General features: G+C 36.3%; 3 protein-coding genes across 5 annotated transcripts; 1 reads left to right on the top strand and 2 right to left on the bottom strand.

Annotated features, from left to right (window-relative positions):
* Positions 1 to 573: 573 nt before the first annotated feature.
* On the bottom strand, positions 574 to 8,364 carry LOC113666012 (secreted frizzled-related protein 3). Of its 2 annotated transcripts, none has more exons than XM_027181756.2 (4): positions 7,605 to 8,364; positions 3,824 to 3,892; positions 2,229 to 2,582; positions 574 to 1,651 (listed from the first exon to the last, which is right to left on the bottom strand). In XM_027181756.2, the coding sequence occupies exons 1-4, from the start codon at positions 8,038 to 8,040 to the stop codon at positions 1,623 to 1,625; spliced, it is 888 nt and encodes a 295-aa protein (XP_027037557.2). In that variant the 5' UTR covers positions 8,041 to 8,364; the 3' UTR covers positions 574 to 1,622. The 2 variants fall into 2 exon arrangements, with proteins under 2 accessions (XP_027037557.2, XP_089055961.1); XM_089199835.1 differs by having other exon boundaries at positions 574 to 1,540.
* A 922-nt stretch (positions 8,365 to 9,286) lies between these two features.
* On the top strand, positions 9,287 to 21,404 carry LOC113666014 (mitochondrial potassium channel ATP-binding subunit). Of its 2 annotated transcripts, none has more exons than XM_089199829.1 (13): positions 9,287 to 9,391; positions 13,250 to 13,924; positions 14,544 to 14,846; positions 15,501 to 15,704; positions 16,149 to 16,548; positions 16,971 to 17,042; positions 17,143 to 17,199; positions 17,932 to 17,990; positions 18,134 to 18,196; positions 18,470 to 18,528; positions 18,989 to 19,039; positions 19,476 to 19,513; positions 20,056 to 21,404. In XM_089199829.1, exons 1-13 carry the CDS (start codon positions 9,366 to 9,368, stop codon positions 20,134 to 20,136), a joined length of 2,088 nt encoding a protein of 695 aa, XP_089055955.1. In that variant the 5' UTR covers positions 9,287 to 9,365; the 3' UTR covers positions 20,137 to 21,404. The 2 variants fall into 2 exon arrangements, with proteins under 2 accessions (XP_089055955.1, XP_027037559.2); XM_027181758.2 differs by lacking the exon at positions 9,287 to 9,391 and adding an exon at positions 11,910 to 12,126.
* On the bottom strand, positions 21,299 to 27,624 carry LOC113666015 (LIX1-like protein). Its single transcript, XM_027181760.2, has 3 exons — positions 27,262 to 27,624; positions 24,471 to 24,717; positions 21,299 to 23,560 (listed from the first exon to the last, which is right to left on the bottom strand). Exons 1-3 carry the CDS (start codon positions 27,404 to 27,406, stop codon positions 23,071 to 23,073), a joined length of 882 nt encoding a protein of 293 aa, XP_027037561.1. The 5' UTR covers positions 27,407 to 27,624; the 3' UTR covers positions 21,299 to 23,070.
* Positions 27,625 to 27,705: the final 81 nt, after the last annotated feature.

The following is a 27,705-nucleotide window of genomic DNA, read 5'->3' as shown; positions in this document are numbered from 1 at the left end:
TTTGGAAAAAAGCTCCAATGTTCCAATTCGCCTTACTGCAGATATGGGATGGGAAGAGGTAAAGAGTCCTCTGTGAGTCCTTCTTCGCCACCAAGGGTTAGCGTTAGGAGAGGCATCAAGGTCAGACTAAGGCGGCCATGAAAACTCGACAAATTTTATATTCGATTGAGGTGACTGCATTTGTTTGCTGTGCTTGGATCGAAGCCCTATATTTTGGAATCTCTCGAAGGAACGTGTAGAACACGTGAAACGAATTCTTTTTATTAAGGTTTACTCTAAGGGAAATACATGCCATGTTTTGTGTGGAAAGGTTGTTAATAAACTTTCCGGGGCAAAAGGATGAAATGATTGTAAACCAACATTTCTTCACAAGACCCTGTGGTATTTCCTTTGCTGGACTATTATGTTAGGTATCGAAAAATAATGTATTAAAAATTAAAACAAGGTACTGTGTTTATTTAAAACATGAAGGTACTTATTGAACGGCACCAACATCGTTCAGCATGTATTGCGAAAATAGTCGGTGTGAACAGCGGACGCATTAAACAATATCAATGACGTCAACCTCAATGCTAACATGGATAAGTTTTTATTACAGTGGTAATATCATAACTGTGGAGAGCCTCACTGTCTCTGTTCCACTTATGACTCTCCAGTGACCTCAGACAAAATATATTTACAGTTTTATTATCTCGGAAATGCTTTAGGACCCATTACATGATATCTCTTGTAGAGCTGAGCCAAGATTATAAAATTGCCGTTCGCTTAATATAATTGAATCATGAGAGAACTTTATGGGGTAGTGTCACGGTTGGGCGTGCGTGGATTTGCCCACCACTTCTGTGATTATTTTGAAACCGTCCACCGTCTTGAGTATTTATAAAGTCTTCATGAAAAAACAGATGAATGGATCTACCGTTACACTAATTATTTCCCTGGTTGTCTTCTTTTCAATTTAAACCTCAAAAGCCAGTTTTTACATGCTTAAAACTATTGACAGAAGTGAATACAAAAAAAAAATTGAGATACCGATCAAAGATTATATTTTTTTCCCAAAACACCGTTAAATCTTTACAAGATTGTTAAGTAATTACACACAAGTCGCTCATATATTAAACACATGAAATCGTTCTAAGGAGAGGATATAACTAACCAGATTATCATCATTTATGGCAGGGTCAGAGCTTAACATCCTTGTTTCTTATTAAAAACGTACAAAAAAAACAGGATTGAATATTTAAATCAACTACCTATCTGTGATCCTCTAAAAACAAGAAGATAATTTCGACTGGTGTTGTATTCCATACACGATTAGAAAATTAATCTGTGCTACGTATTATTCTAGAAGTTTCTTGTTGCTGATTGTGTCGATAAAATCATTTTCCTCTCTCAGTGCTGAATTTGTTTCGTTTTACAATGTTGTCGTCATCTCTTAGCACTGATTTTTCGTCCGTAGGACGAAAACTTCGCTAAGAACCGTTGCAACTTCTCGCTAGCAGTCTTCATACCCTGAGATTAATCCAGTGAGCTCGACATTATTCTATGGAAAAAGAAGGACTCATGTAATCCTGTCTAATTCTACGAACTTCAAGATGTTTACTTTGTATCAAACTCATCTTCCATTAATGACCCTGATTTGGGGATGAAAATGCTGTTTGAAAAAAGAATAAAAGAAATAAATAAAGTTAGTTTTCGACTTATAATGTCGAAAGTGGCAGTGGCCACTTTTTCACTTATCAGAATTTTGAGAGTAAACATTGCCACCTTTTCACTATTGCCGTTTTTTTAAGGTTAGATTGGTAATTCGAGAAAATAGCAAAAGATCATCATAAACCTCCCCTCAATTGAAAGAAGTTTTGGGAAATTGCCTTCAAGAATTAGCAATGAAGCCATCAACCACTTTAAGAGGGTAATTTAGTATTAGCAATTCAGTTAATAACGTAAATTTGCCACCGTTAAGAGTTATAATAGTAATAATAATTTATTTACTTATGTTGCGCGTGTTACATATGCAGATGCTCACAAAGTTTCAAAGCTGACGTTTTATGGCCCTTTTTCGGAGCGAATGAAGAAGCGCTTGCTTTGAAACTCTTTCCTGTGGCCAATTTACGATATCAACTCAGCTGATAACACTAAATTACCCTGTTATACTTTTCCAGCGAAACTGCACCACATTTTCTTTAGAAACTTACCCCCTTTATTCATTGGAATTTACTCAAACTGCTTACCTTTTCTTTTCAACTTTTTGTTTCTCCTGTTTTTTTTTCGTCCAGAACTTTTCACTGCTAGACGTCTTTCCCACTTTCTGAATTTTTCCACCCAGGCTCTCTCCCAAGGGACGATCAAACCCGTATCACGAAACAAGTAGAGTTTGTGCTGTTCAGCAACCACGTGACCGGCCACTAAGAAAGAGGCGTCTACCTTGGGAACCTGTGGACAGTTGCACGTGGTATTCCTGTGCAGGTAAATAGAGTCTCCCTTCCTCAAGTGAATAGAGCTTTTTTGTAGGATCCTCTCAATTTTTCCCTCTATTACTCCGCCATTGTCCTTCTCTGTAGTTGAGGTGATGAATACTTTTAAAACTGTGGACGGAATGCACATAAATTAAAGTAGCAGTTAGATGCTGTGTCGTAAATTTTTCATACTAGGAAACAAAAAAGACTTGTTATTAAAACAAAAGGGGGTCTTAATGGGGTAATGGCCTTTACTGGTAAAGGTTAAACTTTTGGCCAATTTACGGCCAATAGTTTGTAGCATTACATCTTTGTCACCAGAAATTTTTTTACGGTTATTTTTTTTCTACAGCTAGCGGTTAAAATTTGTTAATTTGTTAATTGGGCCATTTTACGGCTAACGGTTAACCTCATTAAATCGTTATTAAAACGCTACACTGATGTGGATCCAAAGTTCTTGGTGATTGCTTTATCGACTTATTACCCAAACAATTATCCACTCGTAGAACTCGGTGCAAGTAAACCGTTTGTTCTTACTGGCATTAATTAGTAAATCAGAGAATCCTATACAAGAGCGATAGAATTGTATGCCTATTTGAATGCTTATAGGATATGTCTGTGAAAAAAAAAATTAATAATCATAATCGTAATAATAAATATCATGCATGATGATTATGATAATAATCTTCATTAATGATAACTAGACGCACGTCTACGTGTACCCCGACACCCCTGTGATGGTAAATGTAGGCTCATTCTTTTTTTAACCCTTTAACACCTAAGAGTGACTATCATCTAGTTTTTCCCAACAATATCACCCCTGAATCACACATAAAGGTTACGACAATAAAAGACATGATCACCAACTAAAGATACTCTTGATTGTTGGACAAATTCTTCATGTCACTACCTTGAAAAATGTACCGAGAACAGTATGGAGAATACGCATATTGATCTTAGGGCGTAAAGAGTTAATATGGTTTCCACATTTATTTTATATAAACATTTTAAAGGACCTGTGTAAAGCATTTAAAAAGCATGTAATATATGTGTTAACGCTTTCACACAGTTTCTTTACGTGCGTTTAAACTTGACCTTGCAACCTTTTTGTTAAAAAAAAAATGCATGCACATCGATGATCGTGAGGACGAATAAAGCCGGATTCTGAACCGAGGCCTCCAACGTAGCACTTTAGTAGAAATATCATGAAAAAGTGGGTGCGGTCTCATCTGTGTGATAACAAGTATCATTCTGTGCGTAAAACCCTGAATTGTTTTCGCTAGATACTTCAATGACTGTTTCAAAGACGTGTGCCGTACATGCGGGCCAAATAATTCAACAGCTTAGGAATGCAAACCAAAACAACTTACTGAAATGGTAAGAATTCCTTTTATACCGCTGGTAGTTTACACGAGGCTTGATGCATCTGCAGGATGACACTGCAAGACAAACGGTGAAGATAATCAAAAGATAAGTTTGTATTTAAGACAACAAGATTCAAAAGAAAAAAACAAAAGCAATTGACTCTATTTCAAAAGATGTATGGCCCGAAGAGAAACAGCGAAGCGTCATAGTTTACAGAGTTTTATTGCTGATCAAGTCATTTCAAATGTTTCGAGGTTTTCTCACTTTGTCAATTATTTAAAACATCGTTCTCCTAAGCCTTTCGGAAAGTACTGCCGCCATTGTCCATGTCTCGCCGTCGTCGCGCCGTATGACCATTACGGTCATAAATCGGAGACGGTTTTTGAGAGATGTCGACTCAAAATTCATTCAAGTGAGAGAGAAGTTACCGAAACGAATGATTTCATGTTAAGTCTACTTCATGGTCTTTCTCTGGAAAGTCAGTTACGCAACCCTTTTCCCTTCGCGTCCACAATGGGACCTCAAATACGACAACGGCGGGCGTGTACGACAGCGATCGGGAACTGAGGTAACGGGGAGAGGAAACCGTCGCCAATGGCGAAAAATAGGATTTCACGGCTGCAGAGGAAGCGAAGGGACGGGTGGGACGGGTTGATTTCATCTTCAATCTTTCGTTGAACGACGCAGCACTGTGAAGGTGTCATCTTGTACAACATCTCATCGCTTACGTGCCTATCGGTTTGTTTTGCGTTGTTTGTTGTTGTTGTTGTTGTTGCAATTGTCTTTTTTCAAAATTAGATTCTGATAGTTTCATACCATATTAAGGTTTATGATGATATCAACACACTGATACAGTGTGCTGCAACTCATCTTTGATCTTTTCTTCAATTTCACAAATCAATTCAGGGTACTTAAGATGGCTACCCTTAGAAATCAGTTATTGGTCACTTTGGGTTAGCACAGCATTAACTTATCTCTTAATCAATACCTGAGAGCTAAGCTGATATACATATATTCCTTATACGATATTTTGATTGGTCGAGAAAACCAAATACCACTTGAGTATTTCAACTTCAATTACAGCTCTAGCATTGATACCACTTACCTGAGGCATGCTATTATACTTTTTTTTGTAACTAATTCCGCAGCTACGTTTTAGCAACGAGGTGTCTCATCTAAATTTCAAACAGATCTATTTCGAAATACTCGATTTTGTTCAAGATCGTTCGCAGTAACCCCTAAAATATGACAATAATATTACTTAGGTAATAATGCTCTTATAACATATGAATGAAATAATATTGTGGATCAGCCTCTGACTAATCTTTTACACGCAATCTGTGGTTGAGGCACTCTCCACTATACGGTTGACTTGGTGTATCTCAATACTTTCAGGCGAACCTTTCGCGTTTGCGTAAACTTCAAAGCTCCTATCAGCATAATCAACGTGTTTCTAGCCAAGTGGCTGTCGATATTTTACATATTTTCTTAAGCAATAATCAACACCGCGTTTTCTGTCGAAATCGCGTGACGAAGTAAAAAAGAAATACGCATGAAGACCAATGCACTGCCTGTTGTTGTTTACTTTAACTATGTTGAGAATAAAGCAAGTTATCGAGGGCTTCTCACCAAAAATAAACTTCGGTTTTCTTTCATGTTCTGTGGCCGGCGTTTAAACAGTTTTCCTTTAAAAGGCATCCCAATAAGTGCAGTCTATTAAGCAAATTAAATTATCGCAAAAATTTTAGGAATGTTGTAGGCAAGTTTTAATAACTGTAATAATCGGTTTACGGCAATTTACTCTAAAAGGGGCTTCATTTTCTAGAGCCGAGGTAATATCTTTTCAATGTTACACCAAAGTAAAAGAAAAATTCTGGAGTGAGATTGATGGACGAAAAGAATTGGCGGCAAATCGAAAGAAAACGGCACTCATAACGAGGCTTTCTCTCTACAAGTAAAACTTAACAGTACATAATCTCCTGAACGGAAAGAAGACAAAGAAAATACTTCAAAACAGACAGTAACATGATTTAGTTTTAAGTTGGTCTTGCCATAAAGGCAGGGTTCGAATAAAATAAAACCCTACGGTATGGAATTCGCGCGCTGTGTCCGAAATAATCCTTCAGTATTCAGTAAATTAGTTTTGGACTGGACCTGCGGAAAGACTTGATAGGCCTCTTGAATACCTCTCGCACCCGCAAAAAACTTGGAATATATTTAGGCTTAACTCTAATAAAAAACTAAACAAAGGAAAAAGTAGTTCTAAAAATGTAGTACATGTTCATTTAGTACATTGTGATTCCTTTGCAACTTCCTTCTTTGGTTCCGATTTCGATAGTAGTGTCTTAAGTTTTTAAAGGAATAGGAGACTAGACTATTTGTCCGCATTGTACTCTTTACCAGATATTGGGATCGGCAAGCAAACTTTCACACGTTTCTTAACTTCGTGTTAGATTTTTTAAATGGATTTCAATCATTTCCTGTCTGCCCTATGAACTCTAGGAGGGAGAGCTTCTGAAGAGCTGCTATGTCAAGGATATAATGAATATGATATGATTTAAAGGCATCACGCAATTCCTGTGGGCTTTTGAAAAAGAAGTCATATGTTCGTAAACTCTGCTGGCTTAATAACTACATTGCTGAACCTAAATGCAGCAGTCTGATATCACTGCAAAAGTAAAAATTTATTAATAGAAACTGAAAATATTTTTAGAACTTTTTATGACACGGTTTTGGTATTCAAGAACACAACATAATTTTGACCTTTCCATCGTTAGAGACAATTTTTTGGTTGTTATCGACGATGTTCACAAATGTTTACAATTCAAGTAGAAAGATAGAGAAATATTTCAACTACGAAAGCCATACGCGAGCTCGAGAGGCATAGTCAAATGATGCACTCCAAAACTTCGGAGAAAAATCAATGGACAGATATGAATGGTTGACAAGTCTTTACCTACAAATAAATCACACTCGGATTAAGAGACTGCATGCATTCTTTCGTATTCGTGAAGTTGGAGTCACAGCAAATTAAAGGAACGTGACCACAAATTTGTTTGGTAGTTTGAATATTTATCACCAAGAAAAGTGTAATTTCCTGTGAATTAATAGGAAAGTCAGCTGTGTTGACATAGGATTCTATGCCTGTACGATTCCTAAATTTTATGAGTTTTTTAATTTGGTCATATTTTATTTGAATCGAATTTACAAATTAAAACCCAGTTATCTTAATTCATGGATAGAAGCAACTCACAGGCTGGATATTAAAAGAAACGGACGAATGATAATTGAAAGTTACAAGGCTTGGTTAATCTAGTTTAATTAAAGCTTTGAAAAATCCGCCAACCCAGTCAGAAACAACAAAAGTTGACAGTCAATCAAATGTTTGAAATTTCATTTAACCAACCTCATATAGGGTCAGTTTACGTGGCGTAAAAGTAGCCTAAAGATCGGTTTCAGAGAAGCGCATGAAAAAAAAGTAACCCATGACCTGTAGAGTGAGTCGCCGTTTATAAGAACATTTTTGAATAAAGCAACGCCATATTTCGTAACTTTGTACACTAGATAAACATTTAAAGAATTTGAGACTCTTAACGTTAACTGCATGATCATTCCTTTCAAGCCCTTAAATCCGAAGGGCTGGCGACAAAGGAGTATATTTGTCGTTTTGCGAGATCAAACGCTTAGTGGACCTCTTAGTGCAAATGAACAGTGAATAATCCTGATGAATTTTTAAGACGAACGATTTAATTAAGAAGCAAATAATACAGCCTTGATTTTACTTACCAGATTTAACAAAGGACTCAGGCTTGATGCAAACGTCGCTTTCATAGGATGGCAGGTCCTTACAAACGACGTCGGGGGGCCACTCCCGGTTGTATTTTCGGATGGTAGGCATACACTCTTTCATGACCTTTTTGCAAACTGATCTGCACGGACGAATTGGCCTGGATTTAAACTCTGGTGCACAGATGGGTAGGTGATAGGCACAGAGGAAAAATCCTGCATCAGCCGAACAGTTGATAGCGACGATGTCACTGTATAGCTCAATCCTTTGCCTACTGTATTGTTGCGTGAGATGTTCAAGCGCATTAGGAAACATTGTCATGTTGTACGGCAAGTGTTTCTGGCAAATTGGAATCTTGATGGGCTCACATGTTCGGCCTGCCAATGTGATCACAATATCAAGGCAAAACACGACAGTTCCCATCAAAAGATTCATCTTGTTGCTTGTACTTTCGTTGTGAAATTAAATTATCACGGCCAACGTGCTGTTTAAATAATGGACTTATATTGGCCCAGCGCACACTTGCCCCTTTATCAAGGAAATTGATTGTATCATTCGCTATTATTAATACTTGCAAGAGGACAGCACCGCCCAGTTGAGCAGGTCTCTCTAAAACGTCCTGAAGGACAAAGTATTAATTGAACCGGGCGATTTGGTAAGACCACGCACTTAATTGCCGACAGTTAACACGTTCCGCGGTGTTTATAAACAACGAGCTTGACCCGTCTCGTTTGAACAAACTGTGTTCCGTGATCTGCTAATGCATGTTGACGGCGTTAAGCTTTGATGTAACCTTGTAGGCTAGCGTCGTCAAAATTTTAGAGATATTAAAGGATAAGCTTGGTTGTTTTTATTATATTTGTCAATTCTTTGACCCCGAGTATTCTTGAAAGTTATTTAGCGTTTTATATCGCATAAAACGCTTCTAAGTGTCATTGTTTTGACGAGAATCAGTCACTTCGACGGGCGGGACAAATATTCAGACAAAGTTATCCAGTTATGTTTGGAATAAATTTATTCTGTAAAACAGAGAATTTTTCTCTCTTCAACTTTCTTAGCTGTGTCATTATTCAGAAATGCTTACACCATCCAGATATAGAGTAATTGAATGGTAAATATGGCGTCAAAATTTGGCGGGAAAATCACGGCATTCCCTGTTGCCGCGTCGTTTATTGCCAGATGGCGGGAAATAAGCGGACGTAGCTTACGTGTCTTCAAGTTCCCGGTTCCTGAATAATTCATTCATAGCATAGATAACTTCTTAATACTCTATCTTAGGCAAACATTTGGGGTTTCCGGTCATGCCTAAGAACATGCAAAGCATTTCCAAGCGAATAATCGATATAAGCTTCCTTTTGGAAGACATTTCAATTCATGTCATGCATGATAAATCGCGTGTAAGGCTTTATGACGTCACCTAAAAATTAATCTCAATAAAGTTTTGCACGCTATTTTGACTGTACATTTATTCTCACCGCTAATATTTCTGAAAACACTACAAAGGAAACTGTTAGGGAACTGAGCACTCATATTTCATTTGATCAAAGCTAAGGGTTTTTAACAGAAAAACTTTGAGAGTATGACCATAGATTAAAAAAACAGAGGAGAGAATCCGTTGTAAAAATCCAGAAAGTAATTGATACAGACAAAACGCTCTTATTTCAATTGCATTCCTGCATGCAATCCTGCCTCGGAGTAAATTGTGATGATTCACGCTTTAAAATCCAGAAGTACCTAGCGAAACAACCATCCGTTTTTACATGCTTGGACTTAAAAGTGTTCCGTCGTAAGTTGCACTCAGTTGTCTACTATGATGGCAGTGATATAAATTCGTATTGCTTGAAATACGACCAATATAGACTAACAGTTTTGACAGCCTTTTTATTCTCCTAAACATTGTCGGGGATTCTTAAAATAGATTTATTAGCGTGCGAACCTGTCCAGCTCTATTTTGGAACTTGGTAAGAGATTTTCGTGCGTCAGTGCTGTTATTATGTCGAAATTGCCCCTAATGAAAATGAATTTTTGTTTATCTCTTCAAGTCACTTGATTAAAACTGACAGCATCTATTGATAAGTTCAACTTCGTGGTGCCGTCAGAGATGACTTCAATGATTAAATATAATCAAATGCCGAAATGTACTTCTGAAGTAGCAAATGAGGTTTGAATGGACCGATGGTAATAATATGTATTATGTAATCTAAAACAGACGAGGGATAGTTTTCAGTCATGAGTCTCTCAGGATGATTAAATGATTTATTTCGCAGTTTGAATTTAATCTGTTAATTGTTTAGTGCTTTTCGTACCGAAGCAAATAAAGGGAAAGAGTTCGTCATAAACACAAGCCTATGAAAAAAAAACATTTTCATGACGTTACAGTCATCATAGAAAGTCTTGTTGATACAAAAGCACAATTTTGAAGATGACAGCATGTAAAGAGCAGTTCCAATCGTTGTTTACATGGGAACAACATTTATTTTCCAGGATTTTGCAATTTTAGCAAAACGTAAGGTGTGCAGGCAATGGCCATTACTCTGTGGGCATAGATTTTTTGAGTGTTTATCTATACGTACATCTTCGTTTGTTATGAAAGGAGCAATCTCCTGATCAGTCTTCCTCGTGCACATATCTTAACCCTCTTGAAAATCTTTCTGCGTCAGGCTAAATTATTTTTTCACACTTTCAAACATTTTAGCTTTAGACTTTCTCGGGAAACTTGAAACAATATTGTTTATCCCGTTTAATAAACTGTTGTAGGATTCAGGTAAGACAATTGTTTTTGTTATTCCGTATGGATTTCCATGCGTTAATCGTGTGAGGCGTTTATATCAAAAAATGTATTGACCTGACAGATATTAACCTTTCTCACACAATTTAACAGTTTTTTTTCAGTTCTGCTAAATGGCGTAGATAATATTCGAAAATACTTACGGATGGAAAGTATCTGAGGTATTCAGTAAGTAGTCTAATATGACTTATGAATACTAAGCATTTAAATATCGAGTAATTTTCGATGCAAATCGGCTTTAAACCATTGTAAGTTTGTTTTTCGCATTCGGGCCCCAAAAAAATTGTATTGAATCGAAACACTTGACCGCAATAAAAAAAATTAACGAATTAAAGAACCAGGCCATAAATCTTCCATAATCAAATTAAAGATATGTGCAATAACTACTTTTAGTTAGTCATGCAAAAGATCAAGTTACTATCACGCACATGAATATTCGACTTATATGTACATCAATAATGGATACATGGCCGATTTGAGTCCAATTCGAATTTTTACTAACAACTGTTATGCCCAACTAGCTTTGATATCATTTGTCATTTACAATACTTAATAAAAAAATTAGCTTCGAAACTATGCAGTAAACAAATCTCAATTAATTGACCAAGTGGCCTGCTGATCACCCAGACAAAGTGATTTAGACTACGCGCTCGTCTGTTACTCCTGGGCTCACGGCATCGTAAATTTCAATCGAAAAGTCACGAGATTCGAAGATAAAAGGGATCAGGAAGTTTCATACCAGGTCAACTGCTTACTTTTGGCTACTGATCTTTAAAACTCTGTTGTCTAAATGTCCGAATCGTGAAAACCGCTAGAATCAAAGATAAAAAATATATCCGATTCTTTCCTCAATTATTCTCCCAATGATATTCAAGGTGCCCCGACAAACAATGCAGTACTGGATGCATGGACGTCTCTCCCATAGAATAACGTGAGGGAATGCAGAAAGACGAGAAATTTTTGGTTAAGCCATTTGTGTGTTTGTTTGATTAATCAGTATTGCCAAGAAGTATTTCTATCGATTAACGTTACATTTCGTAAGAAAAGACAAGCAAAACCTTGACTTAAGTTGGAATAAAAAATTGTGGACTGTTTGTTATCTCAGCCTTGAGTCAAGTACCTGCGCAAAAGAAATACTCTGTATGGGGCAAAAGAGAAAAAAATAACGTGATCAATCTTTATTTATGTATTAAGGAGGTAAAGAAACTATGGTGCTGCGTCGGTGGGAGAGTATAGCAGGTAATTTAGTGTCAACAACTGAGTTGAAAACGTAAATTAGTCAGCGTAAAGGGTAAAAAAGCTGACGTTTCGAGCGTTAGCCCTTCGATTGTATTATTCCGTTTCTTTGAAGCTTCTTGTCGGTTTCTTTGTTGTATTTTTTTTCCTATTTGACTATTGTTTGCATTTTTTGTCGTTGTCCGTTTGTTTTTATCGTTGCTAGTTCTTTTATGTGACAACCTCTCCATGTGTCTGTCCTCCCCCGTCACTTTTCAGCTCCCTACCCTACCCTGCTTGCGCGCCCAAATCTACAAAGCGTTCACTCCTATTGCTTGAGAGCCTGGGTCGAGTTCTTGATTAGAAAGCAAGATGGCGGACAAGCTAGGCTAAAGGCGTCTGTTACTAGCAAGTTCAGGTGTAGACGAAATGTACCCTCTCCTGGCTCAGAAACTTGGTTGTTCTTCTTTGAGAAGTTATTTAGTCTGTTTAACTCCAAGGAATTTCATCGCGTACAGGTATCAACCGCTGCAAAAGCTGAAAGAACACTTTTTTTGTATTCAAGGTTCAGTGTAGTTCTTGAAGCTTACCCATCGTTGTATTGGGCTAGCTGCGAACGATTCCTGCTTGCTTTCAGCTTTTGCGTTTGGTTTATCATTATAATCTAAAATGTGTACTTTTGTGTTGCATACAGTGATCATTTCATTTACATTTTGAGATAATAACTATAACACACCCTCTTAATATCCGTCTCATTTTTTAATTTTGTCATAGGGGAGAGAGATAGAAGATTCTCCCCGAACATTCACCCTTCCCCCCACTAAATAGCCCAGTCTTCAGAGTACAATAGAACTTAACAAGATCTTGAGCAAGTCATTTTTGTCTGTGTGCAAATGCAAGCAATTCATGGTTGCAGTATTGATTACCTTCTGCATGCAACAAACAATGCTCTAATTCTGGGAGGTTCTGAGTTTGCTGTATCCTTTTAATTTTTGTTCTAAATATCCCATATTCTGTTAATTCATGTGTATTGTAGGTCCAATAACTCCAGTCCAATATCACTGAATCTCTATTTTAAATATTCCCAATCCGTTAATTTTTTCCATAAATATCCTGTATACCCAAGTATTATGTATCTGATAACCCCTAAGAGGGCCTTTCTGTCGGCACAATCAGCATCGAGAGAAAACATGTATACTTGACATACTCTAGTAAGAGTGCCTTCACTGGTGGTCTGAAATGGTGTTAATAATAATAATAATAATAATAATAATAATAATAGGTCATTTATAATGCACTATTTCCATAAAATGTTCAAATGCACATGACAAGATTAAAAAACAAAATGAAAAGGCTAAAAAGATAAAATTACAATTAAGAGTAAACTTACAATAATTTAAAAAGCTAATATTACAAGTGAAAGTAAACTCACAATAATAAAAACAATTCCAGGGCTTGCCTTCAAATTTCACTCAAAATTTTATAAGTCCATCATTTTCCAGACCTTAGCTTTATTTGCACATACTTGTTGTTCAGTCATCTGGGAGGTTCTGGCTGGTTTAAATTTTTCCTTTCAAACTTCCCATACCATTGCGACAGTTTTTTCATTTTTTGAGCAATGTAATTCTCTTCTATTTATAGGAGTAACAGACTAACAGTTCTTAGGGAACATCAAATCTCAAAAATCATCACAAAAAGTGCTTCAAAATATACTGCAGAGGCATTCAGATGGAGAACTTTGCATGTCTGGAAATTATTAGAACAGAGATCAAATTCTTATGCCCATCCCTGGTATCTTCTCAAGTATACTGGACTCTTAGCTGTTGGAACTTTAGTTGTCAGATCAAAGATTTCTAGTGCCTCCTGTGGGCCGAAGTTGAGTCACAAGTCATCATCACAGCTTTCGCAGGGCAAAGACAAAGATGGGAAGAGATCACAGCCAAAATTTGATTTCAGAGAATTCTGGAAATTCCTGTGGCCTGATATTTGGCTTTTACTATTAGCAAGCTTGAGTGCTTTTGCAGTTGCCATGTTGAACATTGAATTACCGATGTTGCTTGGGAACCTTGTAAATGCTGTCTCTAGTTTAACAAGTGGCAATCTAAACACAGACATATTTCAAGTATTAAGAGAACCTGCAATGAAATTGATATCACTTTATGGGGCTCAGTCAGTCCTTACATTTGCTTATATCTCATTTCTTTCTTGTTTGGGTGAGAGGCTTGCAGAGCGAATGCGCAATGCTTTATTTGCATCATTGATACGACAAGACATTGCTTTCTTTGATGATCATAAAACAGGAGAGCTAGTCAACAGGTATGTTTCCTCTTCTAAGGGTTGCTTGGCCAAAACAGCTTTATTTCATTTTCATGGAATATCATTAATTTATAGCACATACATACATAGGGTATATGGAAAAAAAAAATACAAGTATTATATTGTGAGATACTGTGTGCTGCAAGGTGATATATAGACATACAAACCATACCATGAACATAACATTCACTCTGAAAAACCAAGGACTCCCAGCTACCATTTTCCGTAATATCATTACAGTGGTCCAATCCTCTAACAGTATGAATTAACTTTAGATAAGTTCATATATTATTTTTTGTTCACTGCAAAATTTAGGTTAAAGGATTGTTCAGGGTAAGCTGCATGGCATGCATGCATTTTGATTGATTCTTATAATCTGTAAGATGACAGATGCTTAGATGATGCCACCATTACCAACATTTTGCCTTTCTATGATACATAAAAGGATTCCATGCTGTACAGTAATAGATCACAGAAGACATCAAGATGTCATCTGCTTTGTGCCTAAACATTTCTCTGCTCCCCCAAACTGAATGCTAATTATTTCTTGAATTGAAAATGTAGGTGGCTCACTTAGAACCTTTTTTTTATCTTATATGGTGGAAAATTTTCCTTGAAGGTTGACCAGTGACATTCAAGATTTCAAGAGTGCATTTAAGCAGATTATTTCCCAAGGTCTGCGCAGTACAACTCAGACTGTCGGCTGTGTGGCATCACTTTATATGATTTCACCCAAACTGACAGGTGTAATGATGGTCATCTTACCAGTTGTCATTATTGGTGGTACTTTGTTTGGCTCCCTATTAAGGAGGCTCTCCAAGGCTGCTCAAGAACAGGCTGCTAAGGCAACTGCAGTTGCTGATGAGGCTCTTGGAAATGTGCGAACTGTGAGGGCATTTGCTATGGAAGATAAAGAAACTAAGTAAGATCATAACAAAGTCACTGTTGCCCTCATAGACCATTTTTTGAATACATTTTTTTTTTAATGCATCTTTTCTAAATAGAATCATGCATCTTTGTCTATCAACTTTCTGACTTTCCTACTTTCTGGAAGGTTCAGAGTGAAATGATGAAGTATCTTATGGCAAATATATGGCGATTGAGTTGCAATACGATAATGAGATTATCTACATTACTTTCAAGTGAATTAACCCTCCCAGAAGTGATTGACATGTAACGTCTCCCTAATATCCTTACAATGTCCAGTAAACAGGTGATGAGAATACTCAGACCTATCAGGTTGAAGTTGTTGTCTTGATCTAACACCAAATTCTCATAACTTATTTACAAGAAATTGTGTAGCAGCTAAAAGGGAGATTCAACAATCAGATCTTGGGATTTTAAGGGTTATGAGGTTTTTTGTTTTAATTTTGTTTTGTAAATTGAGTTTTATTCTTAAGTTTTTTTTAATTTGACAGTGTTTGTAAAGAAAAATATAAAATGGGCAAAAAATTTGTCAAGGATTAAATATTAGAGTATACTAAGAAACATTGTAATTATTCCTATGGTAATGAATATAATAATTTCATTAGCATTGGCTGGATCATTTTACCTTACAACTGAAATTGACTTGCAGCTTGTATCAAGATGAAGTGTCTAAATCCAAGGCACTGAATGAGATGTTAGGTGTTGGAGTTGGGTTGTTCCAAGGTTTGTCAAATCTAGCCATTAACGGCTTGGCACTGGTAGTGTTGTATTATGGTGGATCACTTCTTGCTGCCAAAGAAATGGAACCTGGAGACTTGATGAGCTTCTTGGTGGCTACACAGACTATACAAAGGTACTTTATTGGACAGTATGGCTCACACACCTTTCTTCAGGTCCTAGCACTTTTTTATAACTAAAAAAAACAGTTAATAAGTTTTAAATTTTCATTGTGTGGGAAATTTAATAAAATAACGAGAGATTTTGGCTGCAAAAGAGCAACAACTTTAAGATCAAGACAAAACCCAATGAGCTTTTTTCAGAACTCAGACCCTCTTAAGTCTGATTTTTGGGCTGTATGCTCAGCTATTGTAACAGTTCCAACTTTTTCAGTTGTTGTAATTTTTTCAATTTAGATTCTAATTTCATAATGAAAAAAAGAAAGGAACATGAAAATTGAACTGGTCAGAAAAAATTTAGACCAGGATAAACCTTTGAATCACCTGACTGACAACCTTCTGTGTTGTGGGTTTGTATAATTACCTAATTAGGTGTTAATTTTCTTCTTTTACAATGTCAGGTCTTTAGGTCACATATCTCTCCTGTTTGGCCAAATTGTGCGTGGCATGAGCTCAGGAGCAAGGGTGTTTGAGTACCTAGCAATCGAACCCACCATACCAGTTACAGGTGGTAAACAAGTCCCCCTTGAGAACATATGTGGAGAAGTTAGCTTTAAGGATGTTACTTTTGTGTATCCTACACGACCCATGCAAACTGTTCTTAAAGACTTTTCCCTGTCAGTGCCAGCTGGTAAGATGGTTGCTTTGTGTGGAAGTAGTGGAGCTGGCAAGTCAACTGTAGCAGCCCTGTTGGAGCGTTTTTATGATCTGAAGAGTGGAAGCATTTTTCTTGATGGTCATGACATAACTTCCTTGGATCCCACATGGCTGAGGGGACATGTGATTGGATTTATTCACCAGGTATTTAGACTGTGAATAAAAGCAGGTGCACTTTATTAAGAACCAAATTACCTTGCAAACATATTTTGAATTAAACAAGGTTGCTGTTACAACCAGAGAGTAGACAGGTGTGAAACAGCATGAGCATAAGTTCTAGTTATTGTTAATACACAGTTGTAATCCAAATTCTGTTCACTCATATTGATTTCTTTGGGCATAGCTTTAAATTAAGTACTGTTAAAGTCAGTTAGAACTCTCTCTTAAAATCATTCATGTAGGAATAAAAAATGTGACATTTCACCTCATGATAACAAATTAAGCATGAATAAAAATATTTAAGAAATAGTCTTTTGAAAACATTAAAATGTTAAACATTTTTTCAAAATATCATTTCCAGCCAGCCTTCTGCTATCATTTTTATGTGTTTTGTTCTTTACATCCAGGAGCCTGTGCTGTTTGCCACTTCAGTTTTAGAGAACATACGTTATGGCCACCCAGAAGCAACAGATGATGAGGTATATATAACAGACAACACCTTGTGTCATGATCATTGTCTGATGAATTCATCAATTTTTTGTTACATTATTTCCTTTGATTTTTTCCCATAATATGAAGGTTTTAGCAGCAGCTCAGCAAGCAAATGCTGATGGCTTCATTAGAGATTTTCCTGAGGTAACTGATTGCACTGTATTCTTTTGATACCAGTCATTCTTTGGAATGGCTCAACTTTTGTGGTTGTCATTGTTCAGCAGATTGATTTATTTCTGCTGTTTCTTGTCATGTGATATAAAAAAAGTTTCTAGCTTGTGGTAGCAAAAAATTTATTAGCAACTAAAATTTGAATCTGGGTGATCTGACTGATGCAGTTGGCATCAAATGCTTAAGTTTATAACCTCAAAGTCAGTTTCTATCAAAAGCGGCAGATATTTCTCTTCTTTTATCTCAGTGGTCAACATTTACACTTTAAAAAAGTTAAACCCAACTTTTCTTCACAATGTTTCCACAGATGTCACATTGTAGTTGTCACAGGGTCAACTTTTCCTAAGTCTTGGCATTAATCTTTGGTATCCTGCCATCTGAGTATCCCTGCAAAATGAAATCAGTAGCCCATAAGGCAACATTTGAAATGATGTTAGGGATCAGGCTGGGGTTGTCCAAAGAGTGCTTAATGTTATTCACAGCATGAATCACTACACAGAGGATTGTGTAGCATGCTCAAGTAAAACTAGTGAGTAAGTTCTTTGGGTAGTTTTTAATAGCATTATCTGTCGTTTTTAACAATTAAGCCTAGTTTTCATATTAAATAGATATAGCAAAAGGAGTTTTTTTATTATATTGTACTCAAGCTTCAAGATTCTAGTGCTATGTGTCGCAACTTTGCACAAATCTCACTTTATTCCACAGGGATACCAAACTGTCCTTGGAGAGAGAGGTGTTACTGTGTCAGGAGGACAGAAACAAAGGTGTGTAGTATTTAAAACTTTGATGAATATAAAGCAGAAAGTATCAGTCAGCTTTTTGCGGTTTTTGAGAAGAAGCTGCCAAATGAGTGATAGTTGGGTAAAACTTTTTTTAAAAATTATTTTGTTTGTTTGTTTTTTGCTAGGATTGCAATTGCCAGGGCACTTCTAAAGAACCCAGCCATTCTCATCCTAGATGAAGCAACAAGGTATTTTCAGTATGCCATATAGACTCATTTCTTTTGCTTTTTATTAATTCAGATCAAATCATGATGTTTATTATGTTCACAAAAATTCATAAAACGACAGAGATTATCCATGTTGATGGTGTTCCCTAAAGGAGTTAGCATTCATGAAGTTAGGTGAAAGTTCCACTTTTTTGATATTGGGGAATCTGCATTATTGATTCATTCAATTTATCTGATTTTACAAATGTTTTGGGCCAAGAAGTGTGTTGAGTGTCATCTTTCATTTACATCCAGTGCCTTAGATGCAGAATCTGAACGTGTTGTACAAGAAGCTTTGGACAAAGTTACTAAAGGTTTTAAATTTACTTCAATTCATAGCTAAAGTATTAGTCAAATGAATATAACTGATTATAAGGTTGACCTGTACAATAATGTACACATGACAGCCTCTTTATGAGTTGCATATTTCATGGGTTAACACTTCAAGACACTCTTTATGTTTACTGCATCCATTAGTCTCAGTGGGTGTGTATGGAAAAGGTATTTTATCCTGAGTGATTTTAAAGAGAAAGTTGAGAAAATTGATATTACTTTTCTACCAGTTAAGGGTCATTCTCCATGATGAATAACTGTGACCATAGACTTGACATTTCTTGTAGCTTTGTCAAAGTTTTTCACAATAAGGACCTCCCAGCTTACTAATATTATTTTGAGTTGCTGTAGAGCCTAAGAGAATTCTTCAAGTTGATTAATATGGAGGAGAAAAAAGCATTGTACTTTTAATGATACTTGTCCTTCAATTCCTGCACTTAGGACGCACTGTGATAGTTATTGCTCATAGGCTCAGTACCATACAGAATGCTGGTAAGTTAATATGAAGTTGTCCTTTGAGCTTTGTTTTGTCATATGATTCTCCTGAAATCATTGAGAGGGTTATACTACACGAAAATTGAAAAAGATTTGTTATCCTTATGACACAATTTTTGAAGGCCCTTCGGGCTGTCAAATTAGTTCTTCTTTTATTTATTTATTTATTTTTATTTGTATTTTCAATTAGTGATGATCTCTGGTGTAGGGCTGATCTTGAATGGTGGGATCATAGCCAAAATATTCTCTGCAAGCACTAGCCTTTGCAAAGTTTAAGTTTAGTTTTCTGTCATTAGTATTTGATTGATGTGAATGAACTAACTCTGGGTTAGTAGGATTATTAACTAAAGATAGTTTCATTCATATAAGTAATTTATTGCTTACCCAACTCTGTTGCTGCAACTTCATTAACTTTTTTCTATAATTAAAACAGATATGATTGTGGTTCTTTCCCATGGTAACATTCGCGAGGTAAGTTATAATTTTATTGCAAACATATCAATGTCCTTAATTAATAATTACAGCAGTTTGTGTCACTTTCTTGTACTTCCCCCACATCAGGTGTTTCCCTCAGCTGGTTAAAGTTTTTTGAATCTGTTCATTTCCCCACATACATTTTGTAAAAAAATTTCCAAATAATTTAAAAGTGTGTTGTTATGGTTCTGATAAAGTTTGTTGTTGTAATTTGTAGCTGTTACGGTAACTGTAGTGCTGTTGTTCTCATTGAAACTAAAATATTTCCTTGGAACTAAGGATAACTTGGGTTTCAAAGAATACAATTAAGTGCTAACAGCTTACTTCAAATTCAAACTGTTCCAGTCAGTTGGAACATCTGTTTAAAAAAAAAAAAGGAATATGCAAGAAACAGATAAGTTTTGGACCCTTTCATAATTTAAGATGGATTTCTCTCAACTGTTACTATTTTTGGATGCTCTAACAGGCATGAACTTTGTAATTTTGTGGCTTTGCTATGGTAGGAGGTTGAACATCACTTCAAATCACTTTTATAATAGGTGGGAACACATCAAGAATTAATGGCCAGAGATGGACTTTATGCAGACCTTGTACGACAGCAAATTCAAGAACAGGATTAACTTAGCATGTGCCCCAATAGATGTTGAAGTACAAGAGCAGAGACCACGAGATGTCATCCATCTGAGCAGTGTTAATCACACTACAGTGCCCTAAAAACCACATGTTAGATCCATTTGATAAATTCCTGTGTCACCTTAAGGATTAGCTTGAGTTAACTTGTTTCACACCATCCAGTAGATTTCATTTGAAGACATCTTGTTTGTGACTTTTTACATTTCATTAAGGGGCTGAGTTTCTAAAGAAACTGTGGTGCTGCATCAGTGGGGGGTGTTACAAGATAATTTGGTGCTATCACTTGAGTCGATGATGTAAATTAGCCACAGTAAAGAGGTTATAACACTTGCCTTCCGAGTGTTAGCTATCTTTCAAAGTGAATATCATAACTACTTGTAATCAAATGTACTGTGTGGTAGTTTAGCTTCTCAGATACATACGTGCAGAGTTAAAGCAACTGATATGACATAGGATTCCACTCCATTTTGACTGGGTGAAGAAATCAATTTAACTCAAAATGAGCCTTTGGGAAGAGAGGGTGGACTCCACCCTAGATCAGCTATGATGCTCTGTCCCAGAAAGTGGTATTGCCATCAATGTAGCCTACAGAGCAGGTGTCTCATTAGGGCAAGTTAAGATTAAGAAGCTGGCAACCTTTTACTCATGTTTGGTCTGAAGTTAGAGTCAACAGTGGGGAGAGGAGTGGGGAAGGGGGAAAAAATTCATTGCTCTAACCCCTCCCCTCTCTCTTTTGATCAAGGCAAACCCCCATTGGTACAGATTTCTTTCTCTCCCCACTCTTCCACTGCTGTAAAAATCATAGATGGCAGCTATAATTTTCCACCAAGATAATATTGAGCACTCACCCACCAAAATATTGCTTGCTCTGCAGGCTGCTATCAAAGTTAAAGATCAAACTCTCCTGTAAGAGGGTTAAATAGATCTCAAAGGGTACTGTTGTAGTGTGAGTGGTCAGAAAGGAAATCATAGGGACAACAGTTAAAGCTGTGACATTTTTGGTGATCAATTGTGGTATTTGATTAGCCCCTGTGCTGCAATAGGATTTCACTGTCTTCCCTTTGGTACTTTGGTCATATCTCTAATATCCTGACCAATTCATTGTTCCTCGTTACAATTAATTAAAGTACAATAACTGTAGCAACCTTCTGGACAATGGATAATGATTTTATTTAGTGAATAATGAAACTATAACGTGAAGTCTACTATACAAATTGATTGAAGAGAAACTAAAAAGTAATGTCATTAAACAAAAGTTTGGCACTTCCTACTCTTAATACATGACCCCAAGTTATGGTAGAAAATAACATGTAGACTTGACACTGGGAGCCAAGAAAAGAAATCAGTACTATCTCATGAACGCCTTGGATGTTTTCCACCTTCAAACAAAATTCTGTTTACCCTTTAACCTCCATGAGTGATCGGCATGTAATTTTGAATCATATATTAAATCAGGCCACCAGAATAAAGGATACGATCAACATATAAAGGTCTTGATTGTGACACAGTTCTCCCTAGGTAATGTAGAGAGAACAGTGTGGAGAATTTGCACACTGATTTTAGGGTGTTAAGGCTTTAACCCCTAAGAGTGACTCCACATCTAATATCTCCTCACAGTGTCACTCTTAGATCAAACATTAAGGTCATGACAATAAAGAAATGTTCAATAACTAAAGAAGCTCTTGATTGTTAAACAAATTCTCCTGTCAGCTCCTTATGAAATTATACAGAACAGTTTAGAGAATATGCATGCAGATTTTAAGTGTAAAGGGTCAACATGGTTTACAAATATAAACCAGCTAATAAAACTAGTGAAAGTTTATGAGACAAGAAAAACATTTATGATGATCTTATACTGCAATTGAGATATTAATAAGTAAAACTTAATGTACTTGTTTTAGATGACACATTTTACTTCCCATCCTTCTGCCTATGAATGAACTTATTCAATAAAACTGAACAATGTTCATAGACATGTACCATTATTGCATCATTTTGTGTAATAAATAGTCAGTAATAGTTTTATTTTTAAATTTCAGTGTATCAATGATATCAATTTCACTCCTGGTTTCATCCATCATAACTTATTATTTCCACTGAGGCATATCACTAAACCCAATTGAAATATTTTTGTACATATTTCCACCAACAGCGCCATTTATTAGTCTCTTTTGTGCATACACAAAAGCCATGATGGAAACTCCTTTCCATGCTATCATAACGCAATTGATTTACAATAGAGACTTAACACCCTGCTTTTTCACCACCTATGGAAACTCAAAGGCACAAAACTATCAGTAAAAGTCAGAAATTAGATTTAAATATACACTCACATAGTTTTAAATAGGAAAAATGTCCACACATAAGAGAGCTGGAAGTCATTTTTCCCATTTAGGCTAACCATAATGAGTCAATTTACTTCCCTCATTTTTAAACTCTTGCCTGGAATGAAATGTGTATTGATCACCATCATGATACTTTGCCACCTTAAGCTTTGGAAATTTTAGTCATGGACCCATAAGACTGTGTAGCATCCTATTTCACCTTATAATACCATCACAGAAACGAATGTCATGGTATGAGAAAAATGGAAGTAATCACATCAAGTAAAGAAGCTATTGACTGATAATCACACAAATTCTCATTTTCAGATTCAAGTGAAACTTACAAAGATCAGTGTGAAAATTAAGTATGCATGTATTTAAAGGTATAGCGCATTAAATTTTAATGATACAGCAACACAAGCTATGTTGGAACCAATCACACTCCATAATTATATATTACTAAACACATAATACAATTATCCTTCAGAAATTCCTTCAATTGTGGGAGACCCCTCCCTGGAGACAAACAAATTCAAAACCTCTGTTCATCATTACATTCAGTTGTATTTTCAGTATTATCAAAATTTTACTTCATATTTAAACTTTTCCTATTTGACTCCGAGCAAGCATTAAAATGTCACGTTTTTCTTTAGGAAACCTCAGTTCACGTCCACTCAAACGGCACTGTTCCAACTCCTTTAGGGCCTTGTCAAGTTCTCTCTTGATCACTCCTTGTTGTTCTTGTTCCCGAGATATCCAGTCCAATGCCATCTGACTTCTCATCTCATCATCAATAGTTCTTTCTGCATAATGCTCTAACACTTCCTGTCGAGAGCAGTTCCTATCCCTCATTGCCTTCAAACTGCCATTCCAGTGAAGTAATTGAAATATTGTCATAAGATCTTGGAATTCCAACATAGTTTTTCCCTTGTTTGATTCCAGCATAAATCGGAATGCTCCCACACCAGTATTAGGATCTTTAGAGCTGTCTGCCCCTAGATTAATTGTTCTTCTCTTCAAAGCAATTTGCGTTTCTGTGGACTCAGCTTCTTTGACTGCAGACTCAACAAAGTCATCAGTGATTTTTCTGTTGAAGAAAAAAGTAATAATCCAATGGATTAATTCTCCTAATTTTCTTGATCGACAAGTGTTTTCCCAACAAGTGAAGAGCAAGAATTCTGAGCAGCCAAAGAGGCAAAATTGTGAATCAAGAGTATAATTTCTGAGCCTTCTAATCTTGGAATATTGAGAGAGAGAAAAAAACCTAATTTGTTGGTCAGTATCTGTATCATATACTTGTTTGCTTATAACAATTATTCACCACAGTCAGTGAAAGTGGTGGATATTTTTTCAATTTCTGTGAATTGTAAATTATTGGTCAGTTTAGCCTTTAAATTTTATGGAGGTAAGAATCAAAAGTTCCTTTACATGTAGTTCTGAAATTATACCAGACTGCTACTACAGTTGAGTCATACAGACTGGTGACCACTTTTGTACAATAAATCCTGGCCGTATGTCCACATCTAGATGGCAAAATATCTACTACTACATTAACAAAGACTAGCATCTCTTGGGCCAAGACCCTGTATTAATTTTGTTTCCTAGCTTGGATCATTTAAAATTCCTTTTTGTTATAATTAAAATTAAACAACTAAAGCAATAGTCTTACTTTCTAAAAATGCAACCAATTTTCATTTCAAAAAATTCAAATCTGCCTTGGAGCAATAATTTCTATCAGACTTTCAGTCAACTTTGACATGAAAATCTGTCCCTGCATGCCAGTCAGGAGACAGAGAGACTAGTCTTTAATATCACAGGAAAACCAGATTGCTATAGTGACAACTATGTGACTTTGAAGAATTACAATTTCTATTATAAGTTTAACATGAAATGCTTGTGGTTTGTAAGAGTAAATTTATCATCAACTAGAGGGAGATCATGAGGTTTGTGGTAAATAAATTGTTAATTAGTAAATGAGGTACTTTTGACTGTATTACCTGGAAGGATGCTCGTTAAACACAGAGTTCATTAGGGCAATCTTTGCAGCACTTCTTCGAGCCTCGGCTTTTGTTGGGCACGGTTGAAAACTCCCAAAACAGCTGCCACCAGGAAGACTAACATAACAAACGTATGGTGGCTTCTCAGAAGGCTCTGGCTCATACAGAACTGTAGAGCCACCTTTGAGAGATGCACCTCGTGTTTCCTTCATTTGCCAAAATTCTTGTAATGCTTCTATAACATTAACTGAAAAACAATGAACACTTGAGTAAAAGACATGCATGCATTAATATACATAAGTGTTTGTTTGTAAACATTGTTACTAGGTAAATGGACAAGAGATGATATTGCTCTACATGTGTACCAAGCTTTAATGCAATTATTATTTGAAAAGCAGCGACCATAGCCCATTAATCTGTATGAGCGACCAGCATCTAGTTTCTCCTTACAATGTCACTCCTGAATCACACATTAAGGTCACAAGAGTGAAGGAAATGATCACCAACTTAAGGCCACTTGATTGTGAAAGAAATCATACTTTATATTAAAGTTCACATGGCAACCAGGTGGACAATCAGACATTGTTTGATGCTACTCTGGTTTGCAGATTTAATGAATGTAACAGAAGAAGTTACAATTCATAGACCCAACATTTTGACACTCTTGTCTAGTGCCTTCATCAGGGGTGATCTAAACGCTGCAACAAGAGGTTCTTTAATATAATCACTAATTAGCGGCCTTTTTTCTGATGAGGTGTAAATAGGCGTCAGGAAGCAAACCGCCATCATCATGATTTAAAGGAGCGTGGGCGGAGTTAATATGCCAAGCTTCCAAACAAAGGCACTGGTGGTAGCGCTGATTAGTGGTGATAATTTAAAAATCAAAATCATACTTGATAAATCATACTTGTCAGTGCCTTAAGAAATATATGGAGAGTAAGTATTTTAATAACAGAGTGAAAAGGATAATTGTGTGAAAACAGAAATCTGTACTCCCAAATGGTAACTCTAACTTCAGTAGCTAAGTTTCACACCCATTAAGTGTTTTCTGATGGAGTTAGGAAAACTCAGTGACAATTTAAGGTGATTAGGAAACAAAAGTTTCCTTCAATGACAGAAACTAAATCATGGATTGTTTATTTATAAGAAATTTAACCTTAATCTGTGAGTCCATCATTTTTAAGCCACAGCATTTTAATCTTAACCACCTCCAACAAACCTCACAACCTTTTTATTCATTTCATTGCATTGGGGTGCATTTGCCTCAACAGGCAGTTTATATAAGGACTTTTATCTTAGTTAAACAAATTTTTTATTACTCTGAAAAAATGACATCTTTTCTTCTTAAGACATTTAACTGGGTCACAGAATGGCGATAATAAAATCTGCTAAAAAATCTAAGAACTGCTTTCAGTTTGTTTCCATTAATTTTTAATTTGCTGCAAATGTACAAAATCGTGATGGATCAACTCTAGAATGTTTTGCCACCATGGTAACTCAGCCACAAAATTTAGATTACTCAACAGATTAATTTTCTAAAACGTTGTTGTCCTATACTTGTGTTAAAAATTAACCTCTGACCCTAATTTATATATTGGTGACATGTAGATTGGCATGCCATAATCATATCAGCTATCTGACAAGCAATTTAGATGATATATGTAGTGTAAATTAATGAACAAGCTTGCTGGCACTGTAATAAAGCGTAAACATGAACTCTTAATCAGAGCATTTTACACATGACTTCCAAAGAAACAGGTTGCAATGAAGCTTACAAACTTAAAATTATATATTCATGTTCAATTTTAATGGGAAAACAAACGTAAATATCATAGTCAACTCGAGGCTTAAAATCCATAATTACAACAACCCTTCAGTCCATAATTTTAGATTGCGAAGACGACGACTCGTAGCAATTAAGTTTGAACAGATAACACGTCCGCTTATCGTGTGCGAAATCACCATGATCTTTACATGAAAATTGGGCACGTCTTCAAAATATAATTGATGATGTCGGAGCCTTCGACGTTTAATGACTCCTAAATTGGCGCTTTATTGGAGTCGCTCAAATTAAATATTCGTGCACAATCGATTGACAGTATTATGAAATGCTTGCAACATTCTATCATATCGAATAATAAATTTGAAAATAATGTTAAATATATTAAGGAAGTCTTGGCGAATAAGATGTTTATGATTTTTGACTCACTTCTTCATTTATGGAACAAGGATGAAAAATTGTAAACGCGGAATAAAAGAAACAAAAGCTACACGGGAAACAATTCGAAAGCCTAAAGGCTTTTTATGACACAGGTAATTTAGTGTTAACAACTGGGTTGAAAACGTAAATTAGCCACCGTAAAGGGTAAAAAAGCTGACGTTTCGAGCGTTAGCCCTTCGTCAGAGCGATGGATCGAAGGGCTAACGCTCGAAACGTCAGCTTTTTTACCCTTTACGGTGGCTAATTTACGTTTTCAACCCAGTTGTTAACACTAAATTACCTGCTATACTCTCCCACCGACGCAGCACCACAGTTTCTTTAGAAACTTACCCCTTTATTTTTATGACACAATCGCGTCGAGAGCCCATACCGAACTGTAAACATAAACAGCGTAACACTGACACCTAGCTTACCATCATGTGGAAAATTTAAACGTCATGGTTGCACTGAGTAGGAGTGCAAACAAAGATACGAACGTTAAATGAGCTGATTTCTGTTCGAAAACCTTGTCATACGAACCATTCGGTTCGTTCGTGGCGTTGGGAATGATATAACAAACTGTAAACTTACCTCTACCATAACCATGCGTGTGCTTAGCAAAAGAATTCAAGACAGCATCAACAGCTTCTTTTAACACTGATTTACCAGGATGTGCTCCACCGAAAGCGCTTGGTAGACTAAAATTTCCCGTCTGTTCCTCTGTTGTCGACGCCATGTTTGACCCGAACTAACGCAACCTTAAGGAAATTAGGGCTCACATCAGGCAGTAAACGAAATCTTCACTTTCATATCTATCTTATCATTTATCTGGTGTGAGAGTGTATCCGTGTAACAAGCAAATGAACGTAAATTTACGGTGATGACAAGTATGAAGGCGATGAAACACCTACGTCAATAACTTCGAACCTAACCGATCGAACGCCAACGTCGATTAGAGATATCCCGAGGGAATTTTTACCCAGTGGGATTGGGGCTAGTACTGAGTCTCTCAATGGCACGAGCTAGGCCCGGTCA

The sequence above is a fragment of the Pocillopora damicornis genome, chromosome 3 (assembly GCF_964200805.1).
Source record: "Pocillopora damicornis chromosome 3, jaPocDami1.2, whole genome shotgun sequence".
Taxonomy (NCBI): domain Eukaryota; kingdom Metazoa; phylum Cnidaria; class Anthozoa; order Scleractinia; family Pocilloporidae; genus Pocillopora; species Pocillopora damicornis.
The sequence above is the reverse complement of the archived record's forward strand: the minus strand, read 5'-3'. Positions and strand labels throughout refer to the sequence as shown.